The sequence below is a fragment of the Haemaphysalis longicornis genome, unplaced genomic scaffold, assembly GCF_048455015.1.
Source record: "Haemaphysalis longicornis isolate Haplotype H1 unplaced genomic scaffold, Haemaphysalis longicornis Haplotype H1 scaffold_1, whole genome shotgun sequence".
Taxonomy (NCBI): Eukaryota; Metazoa; Arthropoda; class Arachnida; order Ixodida; family Ixodidae; genus Haemaphysalis; species Haemaphysalis longicornis.
In genome coordinates, this window is record NW_027526203.1 from 438,133,671 (window position 1) to 438,152,025 (window position 18,355).

An 18,355-nucleotide genomic window follows, 5' to 3' on the forward strand; every position below is an offset into this window, starting at 1 on the left:
GAGGGCACTCTGGCTGAAAAATGGAAATTACGATCGAACACATAAACACAGAAGCACCAGTGCGTACTGCGCGTACTATGACGACCATAGCTGCACAGCCGTCCGGTGCGTTGGGTATGTTTGACATGACACTGGTCCAGGCATAAGTGACATTGTCTTACGTGACTATGTTTATCGAGCATATCCCAGGTTTCATGAAACGATTACTGTCAACCGTAACAAAAATAAGCCCCGTGAAAATCAGTTCAAAAACAAAGCCAGTGCGGGCAGCGGTTCTTGAGCGGTATCGTCCCGCCCCCAAGACGGTAAACAAGGCAATAAAACACGTTTCGCCTTTCGCTGCAGCCTTAGTCAACATACTAACATTCGTTTCGGTGCCTGCCCTGGAAACGTCATCGCTGACGTCACAACACCTGATTTAGAAAGAGGTTTTAAATTTTGGCGTAAATTGTTTAATCATCTCAGTGAATAAATCATTGTTTGGTGCCGGGCAAGCGCTGGGAGCACTACAAAACGCCACATCTTTCGAATAACACCAAATTGTATCTTGTCTTTGTGGCCCATTTGACTGTGCAGCGCCAGAAGCTCCCGGCCTGGTGTCCGTGCTTTCCGCCCAGCAGCGCAACGTGGCGCTCAACATCGTGGGTCCGTCGCTCTGGAACAGCGACGCCCTCGGGTTCCACGTGCGCTGGGAACCGACGGGGCAGGGCCGGGGCCCGAGTGGAGAGCTCGACGTGTCCCTCGACGAGAACTGGTCCCTCGAGAAGAACTCGCTCAACGCCACGCTGCCGCTGCAAGGAGGCTGGAACTATCGCGTCTACGTCAGCGCCGTTGGTGCGGGCACTTCGGGCGCTACTCTCAAGAGCCCCGAACTGGAAGTCGAAATCAGCGTGCCATTGGGTGAGCCTCGTCTGCAGCAGCGGCCTCATTAATTTATTGCTTGTACCATGTCATCTACCCTACAAAGTGCAGCGAGAGTAAGATTCATTCCCACTACGCTGATTGGTTACAAACGGAGAAGAGGAACAGAAAGGACATTCCCAAGACGAGGGCGTGGCACTGTTCTTCGTCGTTTGTAACCAATTGTCGCAGTCGAAATGAATAATCCCCAACTATCCCCCACCTTAATGACACTGAGAGTGGCAGACTTGCGTGTGTTGCTAACCCCATCCTTTTGCCCGAATCAGTCGGAGTGGGAATTAGGGCCCATTTGGCAGCATAGAATTCAGCTTTATCAAATTTGATCAAAATATTACGCGTCTGGAGGTCGTGGGTTCGGATCCCACCCGGTGGGCATTTTTTATCCTTTCTTTCTGTCTTTCGAAAAATCTGCATCTGTTTCAACGATAATAAATGACCTACCGCATCATCCCCTTACCTTTACTTGGCATTCTTGACTGCCAACCCTTATTTATGTCTTAATTCAACGAGCCCCTCATTTCTCATTCTGATTCGCTACATGCATAGCAAGGGTCTCTGTTCTGGAAGTTGTGCCATATGTAGCTTAAGAGGGTTCAACGCTCGTCGACCACTCTCGACATGTCGTAGACGCTCTAGACCGGCCAAGGCGTTGAAAAGGTCTCCTTCACCCCGAGTCGCCCGAGTGGCTCTGGCCTTCACCCCCAAGAGCAGGAAACAAATACGTTGACACAAATACCCGAGAACGCGGAGGAGAGAACAGCCCCGCCTGCAGTGTAGTGGTCACCGCACCAGACGGGCATTCTGGAGGTCGTGGGTTCGGATCCCACCCGGCGGGCAGTTTGTCTCTACTTTCTTAAAATACGTTCCACGTGCTCTCCAAACATATTTCTTCAAAAATGAACAGTCGAATCCTCCTCTCTATAGAAGCATACTTGAATGCAACACTATTTCCAACGCCATGGTTGAGCACCGAACACGCCTTTTTTAGCAGATAACTCCCACATTGGAGAGGCAACGGTGAAGAATTCCTGCACAGCTGCATTTCCCTACGCCTTGAAATCCGCACTGCCGACGGATTCTAAAATACGCGTTTCCATTAAATACGCGTTTTCCGCTACAAAACACCCTTGAAAAATATTCTCCAAGCGTGTGGAACTGTATTTGGTAGTGTTGGGACGTCTCGCCGGTGCAATTACAATAATATCATTGTACATGAGAAAATTTTTAAAGCTGTACCTAACAGCCCTCATGTAAGAACACCCTAATTTCTTTAATAAATCTTCATCTCCTATTTTTATGGTATGTCGGGTAATTTAATTGCGTCAGGCTGGCATAAAGTAGCGTTTTTATTCAGTATTTCCGCTTCCGAATATTCCCTTTTACGCCTGTTTCTTTATATGCGATGGTCGAGAAAGTGACAGTGGGCATGGGACATGAATGTGAGCAGCGCGCTTGTTGAATTAAGCCAATTGATAGTAATTATTCCAGCACTTTTATTGGACAATTGAACGGCTAGGTTCAACTGTTGGCGCATGTATGCCACTGTAGATTCGTAGACAATAACCGTTTTGGTTTTCCCTGCCTTAAACAGAGGCCACACACGTCTTCGTTTGAAAGTTTGCCTTTATTTTCGGTGTTTGAGGCCTAAAACATTATTTTGCCTGACTATTTTTGGCGCCTAAAACTCGCTTCTTGATGCCTAAAAATTCGGCCTATAATAATGAGGTTTAACGCGCCAACGCTACGCAGGCGATGAGGCGCGCTGTAGTGGAGGCCTCTGGATTAATTTTGACCCCCTGGGGAACTTCAACGTGCTCCGAAACCTCGAACACACGGGCGCTTTTGCTTTTCGCGTCCGTAGCATGCAAAGTAAGCATGCTGTTTGGTACAATTAAAACGTGAAATACATAGTCAAATGCTACTGAGCGGCAGGTGCAGTGGAATTTAGTTTACTCTGAAACTCTGATTCTCTGGAAGGCGTCTGGGTTCGGAAGGCGACGTAAAGTAGACATAGGTGGCGCTGGTTAACGGCCAAAATCGAACAGGAGTCCACGTAAAGATCTATCAGCTGCCAAAAGAAAATGCCGGGATATTCGCAGGGATATCTTGAGAAACCTTCCTGAAAAGAAATGATAAGAGAAGAGAATTTCCGAACCTAGGAATGGGAGTTTTCCTCCCCAGTACGGCACATCATTGGCCACCGAAACTCCGACAATTCGAAGGGGACCTCTTTTTGACCCGAGGCCGTGACTCGAGCGTCTACAGACTTCCAAGAGCAGTCGACTGGCAGCGCACCCTCTTGTGATGCCCTTAGCACTGATATTTCCTGAAACGACGCCCTAGTTATCCATGTAGCTTGGTATATAATAAGGAATGAGGGGCTCGTTGAATGAACACGGAAAATAAAGACGGCTGTTGAGAACGCCAAGAAGGGCATAGGGAAGGCATTTCAACTTTTCGTGTAGACGCAGATTTTTTTTTATGTTTGAAAGGAAGAAGTTAAGGGCGCACAAACATTCGCTTAATGCGGACCGGACCAAGACTGGACCACGAGTCTGGTACCTTACCAACTAAAGGATCTAAGCAAAATTCCTCTCTTGATAACTATACAGCACGAAGTCATTTTTGATGCTCTATAGCAGCAAGACGGCCGCAACCAGGTTGTGTTATGTGAAGGCATTGCTAAACTCCCTCACTCCTCCTTACAGCGCCCCACTACCAGCCGAAAGGCCAGTGGGTAACCTGCTACGGGGCTGCCATCCCGCCGAACGTTGTGTCCGGCGGTGCTGACAAGGGCGAGGCGGTCCTGGTTGGGCGCGCATTCCACAGCGGGGACCTCCTTCCGGGCACCGTGCTCCGCTCCCGCGGCATTTGTTCCGTGTCATACCGCCACGTCGAGTATCGTCATGCGAAGTACCAGGTGTGTATTGTATGCCGGATTCAACCGACTGTGAGGGCCGCCGTAGCGATAGCCCCGTATACATTGACCCGACGAGGGAGAGTTCAGTTGAGAAAAACTGTTTTTTTTTTTCGTCTCAACGAACCCATGTATAAGCGGACGCGGTGAGTCAAAAAGCCGTCGGGGCGAGTCCGTTCGACTCGCAGGCGAGGGTGGGTTTACTGTTTCGTCGGGCTGTATCGGCGGGTCGCGAGGAGCTAAATACCGTATTTGCGCGATTCTAATGCACCCCCGATTCTAACGCGCGGGTAAGTTCATGCAGGAAAATTCAAAAAAAATGTTTTGACACCGTCTCTACCGGGCAGATGCAGAAGACACGACACCACGTACCTGTAAGAAGGAGATTTTATTTTGCGAATGAAACTTGGGATGCGAAATATGACTTGTCCTTTATAAACTTGCTTATGCAGGTCCTGCTGGGAATAAAGTTACAGCGAGGAACATTGAAGCTGTTAACGATTTAAAATGTCTTGAACTTCATCATTCTAGGTATGACAGGCTCATTGCAGCAGCATAAAATTATGCAACTGCTGACGAAGGTACGCCATTGAGGAATGAGTGCACCGAAATCGACTCACGTGGTGTTGACGGATGGTTTTTATTGGATTGAGGGGCAATGTTGCTGGCACTTTAAAGCCTATTTCAGTTTTGAGCCCGATTATAACCCACACACAGATTTTAAGGCTACCTTTCAGCAAAAATAAAATGAAACACGCGTTAGAAACGTGAAAGTATACGGCACCTCCTTTTCCGGGAACCCCTCTGGTCCGCTCACCTCGATTCTTTGTACGGGGTTTATATAAACGCAGGAGGGGTCGACGTAGCTGAACCCACCAGTCGACTCGACCCTTTCTCGTCGTGTCCATGTATCCGGGGCTAATCAGTCGATGACTGCTGCCAATTTACGAGAATGAACTTGAAAGCATAAGTAAGTCCCCACATCTCACTGACGTTTATCACGTTCTACTTTAAAAAGATTCACCGCAGTCCCTCGTTGGTGCCTTTGATTGACAAGACTGACCTACAGTATTTCCGTAGTTTTAACGTGAAACGTTATTTGGCAAATCGCCCAGTACGCGGCAAGCGAGTGCTTTGGTGGGTGGGATGGGTTGGGTTGGATTATAATTGTTTTAATGAATGCATTAAATGAATGCTGTCCAGACGAACGTGAAAATAAAAACTGAAGACGATAGTATTTAAACCGAGATTTGGCATCCTTTCAAATGTATCTTGTGCGGTCGGAATTGTATCCTGGAAGTCAAGTACGGGGCTCAAAATTTATTTCAAGATGGTTTTTGAGAACGTGGGGAGGCTGCTAGAACGGCTCTGGTAAATGGCAGCTTCACATTAGCGGTATTGAAATTGTGACTGCCCATTCGCTTTAAAACCACCCTATGTAACCATCTCCGCTTTTGTGTATTCATCTGAGCACTCAAACGCATTGCGATCTGGAGAGAGCGCAATTTGTTTCGATGGAATTGACTGGTTGAAGTAGAGGGTGGTTTTGCGTCACAGAGAAACTAGAAGTTATGAACCGTTTAATCCACATTATGCTGCAGTAATTTATCCCCGTTGCATGCGCTTCGCGCACCTTTCAGAATGGACTATCGAAAATTTGACCGTTTTTTTCGTACAGCAAATTTATTCCACCTAGGACTATACTGAATCTCAAGACTCAAAACCCTCCGTGGGTCATAGAGTTAATGCTTTCCAGGGCTCAGCTGGCGGACGACATGCAAAGCCTTCGATCAATGTTGGGGGGACAAGGGTTCTTACGGCGACCAAGCTCGACCCTCGAGACTCGGCGGCAAGGCTAGCTCCACTGAACGCCGCCACGGACCGCCAACTTGGCGTAGCGGCAGCGAACAGCAAGGAACACCCAGGACACGGAAATCGCCAACCCTGATTGAACTTAAATAAGGAACGTCGGGCGCGCGCTCTACCACCGCCAAAACCACCTTGGTCAGCACGGGAGAGACAGGCGCGAGGGCGGACAAAGGAAGGCCAAAAAAAAGGGAGCAACACGTACATACGGCCCCTACCTATGGTGGCTGGTATCCAAAGAGTTCCTTCCTCCGTCATCGGCCGCGGACCAGGCCGCCCGGAGATCCCGTGCAAAACCGGTCCCGTCAGGGAGTCGGCAGCGCCCCCCGCCATCATCCTGCCGCGGCGGGGACACGTGCGGCCGCAGGGAGAGAGAAGGACCTCCCCCCTCTTCCCTCCGCGGCGGACCTCCGTAATTCCCACAATGTATGGGCGTAAGACCCCTCACTCTCACCGAGCAAATTTGAAGAAGTTATTTCGAAGCAAGAAAACAGCCACATATAATCCATCCCTTGCCCAATGGTACTGCAGGGCAGTGCAAGCAGCAGGAAAAGGTGATATAAAGTGGGTGAAAATTAAACCACCATGAGCCAGAAACTTCGGGGTCCGCAGGGTCTGCATGCGTGCGTGTGTGTATGTGCGTGCGCGCGTGTGTGCGTGCGCGCATGTGTGTTCGCACTGCATGCTGGTACGTGTTTCAGTTATACCGCACGAGTAGCTCGGTGGCTGCACCGCTGAGTCACACGGTCGATAATCCGATTAGCGGCGATTTTTTTTATAAAGGTCGAATTTACAAAATTCCGCTTGTGCGGGACTCCTGTGCATATCCAAGAAATCTGCAACAATCCATTCCGACACGTTTCATAGCCGGGGTCTCGAACTCGAGGCCATCAACCTTTAATATCCAATCGACCTTTGTAATACGCGGTTGTCATGCCTTTTAATTAACTGGGGAACATAGCGGTTCTAATGCAAACGTTGTATTGAACTGAGAACGACTTAGCCAGCCGCGCTTGCATGTGATCTCGCTTCAAAGAAATGGGAGCGATCCCTCAGCGTCAGCGGTATAAAATTCCATACGGCCCCGTACTTCGCTCAAAAGCCTCGGAATGTCTCCTTTTTGCCTTTTTTTTTTTTTTTGTAAGTGCAGCGACTGCTTGCCGGCACTCTGCTCCAAGAAGTGAAATCTCATGTGTGATTTCTAATAAATCATGAAACAATTCGCACTTAAGCGAGATCAGCATTTAGCATAATGAAAAAAAAAACTGACTGTCGCATCCGTAGCGATAGTGCGTAGCGAGCCTAAACCCTCGGTTTTCTATAGGGTGTTGAAAGGGTGCGGAATTGGTGTTTGTTATTTGATTACAGCTATGGATAAATAAGGACACATACATAGATATAAACACCGTGTGATACAAAACATTCCCCCGCTCATAGAAAATGTTCAAGTCCAGCCCCGTAGATTCTTATTTCGAAGTAGTACGGCTTCCTAGATATCTGGATGAAACTATCCTTGTGATATCAGCAGTTGCAGCGCGATACTTATACAGGGGTACAATTAATGTTAGTCGCTTGAACATTCTGTCTTTGTTAGTACTGATTAGACTTAAAAATTGACGTAAATCAAGTAGAATCATAACACGTTATTTTCAGTCTAATAATGGGTTCCTCTCATCAATAAAAAAAGACTTTTTTTTTTTGGAAAGGTATGAACAATTGAGTGCACCGAATGCACACACAACTTTTTGTTTTTTGCATTCTATCCCTCCAAAAGCTATAAAAATGTTGCAGGGTGTTCACACGTATTTTTTGTTGTGCCACGACCGCATGGAAAAGTAAGGCGAAATAAGGAACACCCCTGTTGGAGGGAGCTGAAAAGGTGTGGAATATGTGTTTTATAGGTTATATAATTTCATACTTATTGGACATAATTACTACAGCGGTTTTCCCTCTAGGGCTCCTGATTAAAACGTTTCTGCAACTCTGCATGTTGTGTTGTATATGCTGACATTAAAATGCATAATTCTCCAATTAGACCAAACTATTTGATTTTTGCGACAAGCCCACCGACTCTAACGTATGACTTTCCTGTGCTGGCTATAAAATCAAGGAGTGCAGACGTATTTGTAAGTTAACATAAGTATATACCGGCTCTTCCCGTGCATTCCGTTGGTTTTCTTGCTTGATTCATGTGTGGGGAAAGTGCGATTGTTGTGCGTTCTTACTGTATCTGTGTATCGTGTAGCAAGCAAAGCCAATTCCCATTACCATGCGTAACTTCGCTGCTCACACATTTACTTTTGGGTGTTAAGCAGCCTAACACCCTTATTTTGGGGTGCTCCCAAGAACACCTTTTTTCATCCTTACACCGTTTTTTTAGTCAGAACGCCTTTCAAAGGTGTGTGCGATGGGACAAGATTTTTACGTACTTTTCAGCCAATAAGTGTGTAAAAACGTTTAGTACGTATTATGATTATTATGTATTATACGGAAGGACTGACTCAAGGTCTCGTCGGGGATGAGGAAGGCGGTTAAGAGGTGAGGGTGTCTGCATCCTCTTGTGTATCCCCATAGTATTTGCGAAAGTCCACAGGGACATGAGAGTCTCTTTTGGGTGAGCCCTGTCCACAGGAGGCGATGCCCATTCCGGCTAGGTCTCGATGTTCGGCGGAAGATTGGCTTCTCTCTTCGCCGTGATCCCCGAGCAGTCCCACAGCATGTGCTGCATTGTGGGCCTCGTTGACGAGTGGCGCGAGGAGTAGGCCCCGATGGTCATCCCTCTGAAGTTCTTTGGAGGTTCTCTCAGGTGTCTTGAGCGGCGGGGAACGTATGCCCGCCACTTTGCGAGCATGTCCTCCGTAAGAGCAGCCCCGACTCTTATTTTGTGAACCAGGACTTGGGCCCCCCTGGGAAGTTCTCTTGGCAGGGGTCTTGCGTCAGGGGGTGTAGCGGCACGGAGCTTCATCCTGCTCTTTTGCTTGGTGGCGGCTCCGCCGTCCGCAGGGTCAGGGTCGTGCCATGCTAGGGGAACAGGTTGTGATGGGTCGGAGCGGATACTTGCTTCGTCGCTCGCCTATAGCGTGGGCGGCCTCGTTCCCGCCGCCGCCCGCGTGTCCCGGGACCCAGCTTACCCGCGTGGTAAGGCTCTTCGCAATTGTCTTGACGAGTTGGCTTGTGAATCCGACCACTGGGATGTCGCTGAGTCTTGCCACCACCTCTCTACTGTCAGTATATATGGTAAACGTCCGGCCCTGGTGCTGTAGCTACCGCGTGCGGCGCAGGATTGTGAAGATTTTCTTTTCATTATGAAGCAAATGCATCACTGACTGGAATAGGGTATTCATGCAAAGCGAGATGTTTCGAGCAAATTACCGCTCGGTTTTCATGTTCCACAACTTATATCCGACTCTCAAAGGACCTCGTCCGGTGCGCTTGTGTGAACGATACGCACTGGCTCTCGGTATTTCAACCCTCGCAAACACGGAAAGGGGTATTTTGGTCCTCAAACGCTTGTGGCAGCATTATAACCTTATAATCAAATGGTAGCGATGAAAAACAGACACGGAAAGCACTGCGCATGTGCCGGCTGGGCATTACGGAGTGGAAAGCAGCTCGACCTCTGAAATGTTCGCGCTAGCAGCCGGAGGACGAGCGAAAACTTGGGATAGCGAATTATTTCGAGCTTATAACTGCTTGAACTTTGGTTGCGTGGCTTACAGGGGCTGCCACACTCCCTGCCATTCCCCTTTCTAGAGGCCGCACTGGGAGCGCGGAATGTGGGCTCGCATGAACGCCTTCAAGGCAATTCAACAGGTTGCTAATACGCAAGAACGACCAACGATGAAATCGTCTTCACGCAGTGAACACGCCGCCCGAGTTGTAGAAGGTCACACACCATGCACACACCACACTCCTTTTCAAATAAATGCCAGTAAACCTTTCGAAACATGCCGGGTTTGATCACGCCTTTTTTATTTGAGTTTAATTACTTGTTTCAAGGCCTCCAGAGGATACGATATGTTTTCTTTTCCGTGCATATCAGTTCGCCGATGTCCACCGATAGATTGTCCTCTGTCAAAGAACAGCTCGGGCGGAAGATATCATAGTTCAAATTAAGGAAAACAAAATTACTTGGGATGGTCATGTTTGAGGTGAATTAACAACCTGTAACACCACGGTAACAACCCCTAACAACCGCGGTAACACTGTGGCTACCACATAACGAGCATAGAAGTAGGGCAAGCCAGTTAATTCAGTTAACTGGATGGGATGCAGGGGGAATTTAGAATATTCGGGGCGTATAATATAATGATCAGAGCAACGGAAGGACAAGAGCGGTTTTAAGCCAATGGGAGAGCTCTTTATCTTTCAGTGAACTGAAATATGCTAATGACGCTGATGACAATGAGATTTACATTGATTACATGTGCAGGTACATGGGCACACGAAAATACTTGGCTTGTGCACTGATATTCGGCACACGTTAAAAATGGCTAGAGGTTCAAAATTAATCCAGAGCCCTCCACTACCACGCGTCTCGTGGCCCGGATGTAACTTCGCCGCCTTAAACCCCTAAATTTGAACATGTTGGCTATATATAAGCCTTTCCTAATAAAAAAAAGATTTTAGAAAAAATGGCCCCAAGTAATTAAATTTTGTGTATTTACACCTTCCTAATGATGTTTCGACAAGAGAAAATGGAAAGCTCAGAGTATTTCACGCAGAAAACAAACCCACACATCTATTCCTATGATCTGCGCCTAGTAAGAATACCTTAAAAACGTCATCAGGCGCAGAAAATCTGCATTTTTAAGTATTATTTATGAGTTTTATTTTGTTTTCAGGAGTACCTATATTATAAATAGGATTTTGGGAAAATAAATAAGAATGAAGTTTTTATTTATTTATTTATAAAAACCTTACAGGCTTCAAGTGGAGCATAGGATAAGGGGGGCATACAAAAAAGAGGAACTTGGGGCATATAGCCAACACATTCTAAAAGGGAAATAAAACAAGATTAACAGGACATCATTATACATGTTTAATGAAAAGTTACCCTCAAAAATTCATAAACACTCAAACCAAAAGAAAAATTCAAGGAATCTGTAAACAGAGATAGAAAGCATGGTTATCGAGTATGTGGGAAGCACACATGTGAAGTAAAAAGATTAGGAAAAATGCGCATTTAGTTGTTCACGAAATTTGTCATGGTTTGTTATAGAAGCGATAGCGTCCGGAAGTTCATTCCAATGAGATATGGCGCGAGGTAGAGCCGATGAATTGAATGCAAGTGTTTCCCCATAGATACGCTAAGCTGAATTGGCTATGTAAACGTGACGAGACGCGTGAAGGGGGTTCGAGGGGGAGCGGGGATGGGTTATCACTATGGGCGTATTTGTGAAACAAACACAAAAGAGGGACCATGCGACGAACTTGTAGTGGTTGTAATGAAAAGTCAATTTTAATCTGTGTGATACTTGAATTGCGACTAGAGTTCCGAGAAATAAAACGGGCGGCTCTGTTTTGGATGGACTCGACCAGATTAAGTAGCTTTGATGAGTTGACCGTATAGATGAGGCGAATTCTAGCTGCGGGCGGACGAATGTGAACTAGGACAATTTGCGCATGGCTGGTGGCGCGTTACGCAGGTTACGACGCAGGTGTCCCAAAGTTTTAGATGCTTTTGCGCAGATTGAAGTAATGTGAGTGGACCAGGAAAGTGTAGAAGTGAAATTGATACTTAAATATTTGTAGGTAGTGGCTCGTGATATTGCTGCGTTATTTACATGGTAAGTGAAATCAGAGTGAGTATGCTTACGAGAAAAGGAGATAGTTTTGCATTTAGTTGTGTTTAACATCATTTGCCAATTCACGCACCAGGAATTAATTTGGTCGAGGTCTTTTTGCAAGGTAATGTGATCTTGGGCAGTGTTAATGACACGATAAATGATACAGTCGTCTGCGAAAAGCCGCACGCATGATGAAATGTTATTGGGCAAGTCGTTAATGTAAATTAAAAACAGTAATGGACCAAGGACGCTGCCTTGAAGTACCCCTGAGGTGACGTCAGTTACAGTTAAGAATCATTCATGACGGTGAACTGTTGGCGAAGCGACAAGAAGTTTCGCAACCATGATAAAGTTAATGAGTTTATGCGGAGAGCTGATAATTTAGAAATGAGGCGACAATGAGGAACACGGTCAAATGCCTTAGAAAAGCCGAGGAATATGCAGTCTGTTTGCTGGTTATTATTTAAGTTGAAATGCAAATCTGAGGAAAATTCAAGCAACTGGGTATCACAGGAGAAACCTTTTCTGAAGCCATGCTGATTTTTGTGGAAGTACTTATTTTTCACTAGGTGTCTGAAAATGTGCGATGCGATGATGTGCTCAAGTAAATTGCAGCAGATGCATGTTAATGAAATGGGTCGATAGTTCTCATGTGACGTTTTATTGCCATCTTTGAATACGGGAATGACTTTGGCTATCTTCCAATCTGTGGGTAGCTGGCCTGAAATTAAAGACTTTGAAAATATGAAATAATATTTGACTTGAGACGTTTACTGTGTTTTTTAGTATCTTATTGTTGATGTTATCAACGCCACTAGAAGTGGATACTTTTAGATTATTAATGAGAGAGACGATTCCTTCAGGGGTGATATAAATTTCCTCCATAAAAGGGCAATCAAGGTCACTAACAATGGGCACATTGGTATGATATTCTTTGGTGAAGATAGACGTGAAAAATGAGTTGAAGGCGGATGCGCACTATTCATCAGAAAGGGGAGTGTCGTTATCAAACAAGCAGATTTTATTATCATCAACACAAGGGGAAATGGTACGGCAGAATTTTCTAGGGTTGTTTTTCAGAATAGAAGGAAGATCCTGTGTAAAGTACTTGGTTTTGGCCCGGTCTAACTCCAGCTTATATACTTTCAGGAAATCGGTGTATTTTTTCCATGAGGATGCGCAAGGCTCGTTCTTTGCATTTTTGTACAATCTTTTCTTTTTATTTCTCAATGTTCGAAGATTTTTATTAAACCATGGGTTAGTTTTGTGGTTACTGATATTAATTAGGGGTACGTACTTATCGACTAACGAGCACAATTTGTGCTTAAAAAGGAGCCAGTTGGATTCCACACTACGGTCGTTAAATGTGGGCAGAAAAACTTGATTAAGAAAGACATCCAAATCAGAGTTCATGCAAACGTAATTCCCTCTGCTATAATCGCGAATTTTTTTATTACTGAATCCTGTTTCTGGAGTAGGCATTTCAATGGTTAACTGGATTAGTTTGTGGTCACTAAATCCACCGAAATAAGATAACGGGCCTATGGTTTCAGGTGCAGTGGTGAAAATTAAATCTAAAACATTAGGTCCCCGGGTTGGTTTGTCTACAATTTGAGAGAAATTAAAGTCCAGAATTAAATTTAAGAAATCAGTTGAGCTGCTACAAGTGGATAACAACAAAGGCCAATCAATTTGCGGGTAATTGAAGTCTCCAAGAAGGTAAACTTCATGCCCCCGATATTTCTTCAAAGCGAGGTTAATGCTGTCAAACAAGTCATCAATACATGAACTGGAAGCATCGGGAGGACGGTAGCAAACACCAATTAAGATTTTACTAGTTGAAGTCATGCAAGAAACCCAGATTATTTCTATAGGCGACTCAGTTTCAATGACGAAGGATGAAATTGTTTTTTTAACTGCAAGAAGAACACCACCGCCCCTTTTTTGGCGGCGGTCCCGTCGGTATATATTAAAGTTATATCTATCCGGAAGGACTTCGATATTGCCTATTTGGTCATGTAACCACGTCTCGGTTAATGCCAAAATATCAGTGTCGCTGTCCTCAAGAAAAGAACAAATATAATCCTGTTTAGGCAGCAGGCTAAAGAAGGATTAGTAGGACGTGACAGAGGCGGCTTGGGGACATGTGAACATGTTCTCTTTTTTAGCTATCTTGATGAAAACTCAACAGTGTTGGAATCGGGATTATACACGCATGTCTCTTTACCCATGCGCAGCTTGTCAACAGACAAGTTAAATTTCTGTTTTCGTATTTTTGCAAACTCGACAAGTTTGCGCCATGCTAATCTTGTAGATGGTGCAAAACCCTCGTCAATCGACACGGTTGACCCTTTAAGTTTAAATGCGGATGAAAGAACTTTCTGCTTATCTTTGTAGAAGGAAAATTTCGCGATTATGGGCCTTTGTTTGTCGGAGGAATAACGGCCAAGCCTATGAACGCGTTCGAATTGAATGCTCGTGCTAGGCACCTCAAGTTTATCTGTGCAAAGTTTGATAATTGTTTCTTCTGATGCAGCTAATCTTCGTTCTCGTCATCATCAATCCCATAGAACAGCAGATTAGAACGTCGCATTCTGTTTTCCGCATCGTCGCACCTTAACGTAACCGTCTGTAATTGGTTTGTTAATGTGTGTAAAACATTACTAGAAGTGCCTTCCACTGGAGAGTTTTGAGAGGCGACACTAGTTTCAAGGGCAACAATCCTTTCAGTGAGGTGTTTAACTTCATTATCGCTTGTTCGCTCAGTATCGTCTGCTGCCCTGCTTCGATTCGGCGCACAGTTTCTAACACAGAGGCGAGGGTGTTAGAATCGCTATCTTTGTCAAGACTACCACCTTTCTTAGTGGGGCCGGGATTTGTTTCCACGTCCCCTGACAACAACAAACGCATGAAGTCCACAGAACCTTTCCGTGAAGGCAAGCACAACAACCATTTCATTTGTTCATAAACGTCTATTGGGCACGACACCGCTAGCAAACAGTAGTCACTACTCCTAGCACAGGAAGCAAAGTTCATATATCTAACCTGAAGCAGGAGGAGCGGTGAGCATGCCATCCTGCTTGCGGTGAAGTGCCTGAGGGGGATCGTTGCTTCCGGCCTTTTATCTCCCGCGCCACTTGATTCGGCACTGTTATAGTGCCTAGAATATAGTGGGCACTATAGTACTGTTGCTCGTCCCGCGTTGCCAGATGACGGTGCTGGTGGTGACAAAACTTAGCGAAACAGGCACATCGGCAGCCCAGTGCTGCGGCGAGGCGATGAAACCACGTTGCAACGGCCAGGGAGCCAAGCAGATCAAACCACCGATGAGGGAAATCTGAAACAGGAGGAGCGGTGAGCATGCCATCCTGCTTGCGGTGAGATTTTAACATAATTAGTAATTATAATAATATTAATATCACAGGTAATTAAGTAACTAGTTCAAGGTTAAGGCGAGAGAAAACATTACCAACGAGCCAGCACAAAACCGCGAAGAAATGAGATAACAAGAAAGCAAGAAAAAATTATTTATTGCTAGCGCTGCAGTGCACGAGCCTGCCACCCTGTACCGTCCAGCAAAATTTTCGTGACGACGAAAGCCCAGCCCACACGTATGTGTGGGTGCATTTTTCAAGCGTGATGACGGAACGCACACGAAGGGAACGGGTGTATTTTTTAGCCGATCGGGTTTTCCAAAGTCCTGCAAGTCGTGCCTTACGCTTGTTATTCTGAAAATACGAGAATAGCAAGAAGAAATATCAGTTTTTGACTTGAAGGCGGCTAGCGTGATCAAGCCGGCTGGGGCACCGTTTTTAATGTGCGATTTCTCGCCCCCTGGTGGCGAAATGAGGGAGTGAACAACCGAAACCAAAAATTGGCCGCGTGTCGGCTCATTTCGTAGCAAATGTCGACAAAAGACGATAGTCTTTATCGACCTTTGCCAAGTAAATGCTTCCGTTCGCTTTCCCGCTCACCTCTCATGTTGTTCCTCTTGCGTCGCGCTCCTCTCAAGGTAAAGACGCCAAAGGTTTGCTTAGATCATTTTAAATTTACCGCGTTCCACTGCTCCAGGCCCGGTGTCTCGATGCCAACGCTGCCGTACGGCGGAGACGCGCGTGAATCGAAGCGCCCTACCTCAGCGCTTATAGAACCACGTTGCCCTACTTCACGTGCGTACCGAGCAGAACGTGGAACCTATCTAGTGGAACCTTTCATAACTGCTGCCAGTAGATTTCTTAATATGACGCCAGAAGCTATAGTGGCGCGGACGACAGCAGGCGACGGCGGAGTGAATTTTTTTTTTTTTGCAGTTGATGAAATATTTAATTTCGCAAAAATCAAGCAAATATAATTTTTTATAAAGGAACACTGCAAATATCACTTCTCTATTAATTTGTTGTCTTGTATTCGCGTAATGTTTTGTTTTTCTTCAACAATGTTGACAAGTATGAACATTACACCGGACTTAGACGTGTAGATTTAGCTGTGACTATATAAGACTATTGCGCAGGCCTTGTACTACTTTGGCCGGTTGGCTGAATCGATTCACAGACAGACCAAAATTTCTGGGTTTAAGTAGTCCAAGAAAGACTATCGTCTTTAATAAAGTCTCGGAAGCGTTCGCAGCGACTACCCAGGGCTGTTAACCGAAACCGAAACAGGTGCCACTTAGTAAAAGAATTTGTTGACCCACACGTTTGTGTGGGCTCGGCCGTTTTTTAATTTCTTCGTCCTGGGGGCAACCATTTTACCAGGGGGCTGTGTTAGCGGATCTATGATTGGCGCAGTGGACAGGATGATGTAACTGCGCATGCGCAACACAGCCCAGAGCATGGCCTGATCATATGAAAGATTAACACATGAAATGGTCTATACGTCGTGGCTAAACATTTTCATAAACATGACGCTTGCGCAATCCCCGGTTTACTCTTTCTCCCAGGTTCTCGTCTCTGACGGAACGGAGTTTGAGTGGATATCGGCGTCTAACGGATCCGTGCCGTCTGGAGCCATCCAGGGAGGCAAAACAGAGACTGGAGAGCGTCTCTACATCGGCCGCCTTTTGCACAACGACACGATCACCATCGGCAAGGTGCACCCATCGCTTAAATGCCTGTACATCCCTTACGAAGGCAAGGAGCTCAAGTACACGGAATACGAGGTCCTGGTCTCCAAGTCTGTCAACTTCCCAGCTTCTGTACGGTGATGCCAGGAACGTTAGTTCTTGCCTAAAATCAGTGATCCGTGCGACAAATAAAACGACCGCGCTTGTTCCTCTTTCCTCAGCGTCTAGCTGTTTTACGTTAGGATTCAATAGGCAGTTTTAGCATATCATTACCGTGTTTGCGTTACCGTTTCCCGTGTTACCGGAAGCGCTGGCGATGGTGAAGCCTGTGCCGGTAAGTTACCGTTCGCGGTAACTCTCACGCTGCGCAGTCTACTCCCGCAAACACGGTAAACGGTAACGTAAACACGGCAACGATATTCTATAACTGCCTAATACCGAGCTTCAAAAATAGCGGGTTGCTTTAAGTGCGCGCGTCACACTTGAAATTTGGTTTGAAAGAAAATAAGATTGTAATAAAAAACTGGCTTCATGAACATCGATTTTCAAGAGCCCTATAATTTGTTTGGAACAGAATAAAAGTTTGAATTGATGTTTTGAATGCTTATTATGTTATATTACGTGGACTCATAAAATATTACGTTATTACTTTTTCTGCACTTTCTCTCCGGTGTATGTTTTGTTCCTTTTGTCCTTGCTATAATACTCCTACTAAGATGATGTGGGGACCAAACCCCTGCACTCGGGGCGAGGAGGCGCAAGCGACTCCCTCATCCTTAGTGGGGCGAGCGTGGTGTTCCTCGAGTGCCTCCCTCCTCTACCTACGGGGGACGCTGGACGCGCGAGAGAGGCTACCGGGGAGACCACCCTTGGGACGCACAGCGATCCCACGGGTACGCAAATGCCCTTCGGCCGTTCTTGCATTGGCCGTTGTTTCCCACCAGCGTGGGTCACGGCACCCCCTGTGTCGATTTGCGCATGCCTTCATTGCGTCAGTGCGTTAATCTAGGATGTCCGGCGAGTCTCCGGCATTCCCCCGTTGCATTGGCGGGGTCGCCCGCGTCCGTGTTGTGACGGCTTGCGCCGTCTAAGATCACCGGACGAGCGCCGATGCCGCCAGGTCGAGTCCAGTGGCTTTAAATGTGTAGCGGCAACAGAGAGCCCCCTTCATCCATTTCAGCGAGTGTCGCGGCCGGCCAACGCCGGCGGACGCAAACTGCCACCCGTAGACGGTCTGGGCACACGCTGACGGGTGTATGCCCCAGGGGCTAGGTGCGTAGTGCAGTGTAGTGTTTGTATCGTGGTTTTTCGCGTAATAACCGCCTGTACTATGAAAGTTACCCCTTCCCTGTGAAGAGACTGAGGATGTACACGCGCGGCGAGAGTCGTACGTGGCTCGCTCTGGAACCCGTTGTGGGCAGTGTTTCTCCGCCGGGCAGTTCGGTGCTGCGCGAGAGCAGTGAGAATAACGAAGGCGTGTTGTTTTATTTTTCCTTAATGCCCACAATGTTGGCATGTATAAAAATCACACTTGCTAGTATACTATACAGGTTTTAATCTTTGGTCAATTCATGTTAATACTTTAATGGTGTTTAGTGCTTCTCAAATGAGTTTTTCTAAAAGTCGCTCTGTTTTTAGGAAGGGTTGGTCTCCGTTTCCAACAGCGGCCAGCTTTCTAGTGAGGGGTTCGTTTACGGTCGTCTCAGCTTGGACTTCGACTCGCATGCAGTTTGCACTTTTATCGTTGAAGCTTTCACTTTGCAGCGGCTCCGACTTTATGCCTTCGCCATTTGATTTTCG

General features: G+C 46.4%; 1 protein-coding gene across 1 annotated transcript; it reads left to right on the forward strand.

Annotated features, from left to right (window-relative positions):
* Positions 1–539: 539 nt before the first annotated feature.
* On the forward strand, positions 540–17,214 carry LOC144162116 (uncharacterized; the record flags this gene model as incomplete). Its single annotated transcript, XM_077692610.1, has 4 exons — positions 540–900; positions 3,630–3,841; positions 16,433–16,802; positions 16,989–17,214. Coding segments are annotated over 3 exons (837 nt in total), but the record flags the coding sequence as incomplete, so codon positions are not given.
* Positions 17,215–18,355: the final 1,141 nt, after the last annotated feature.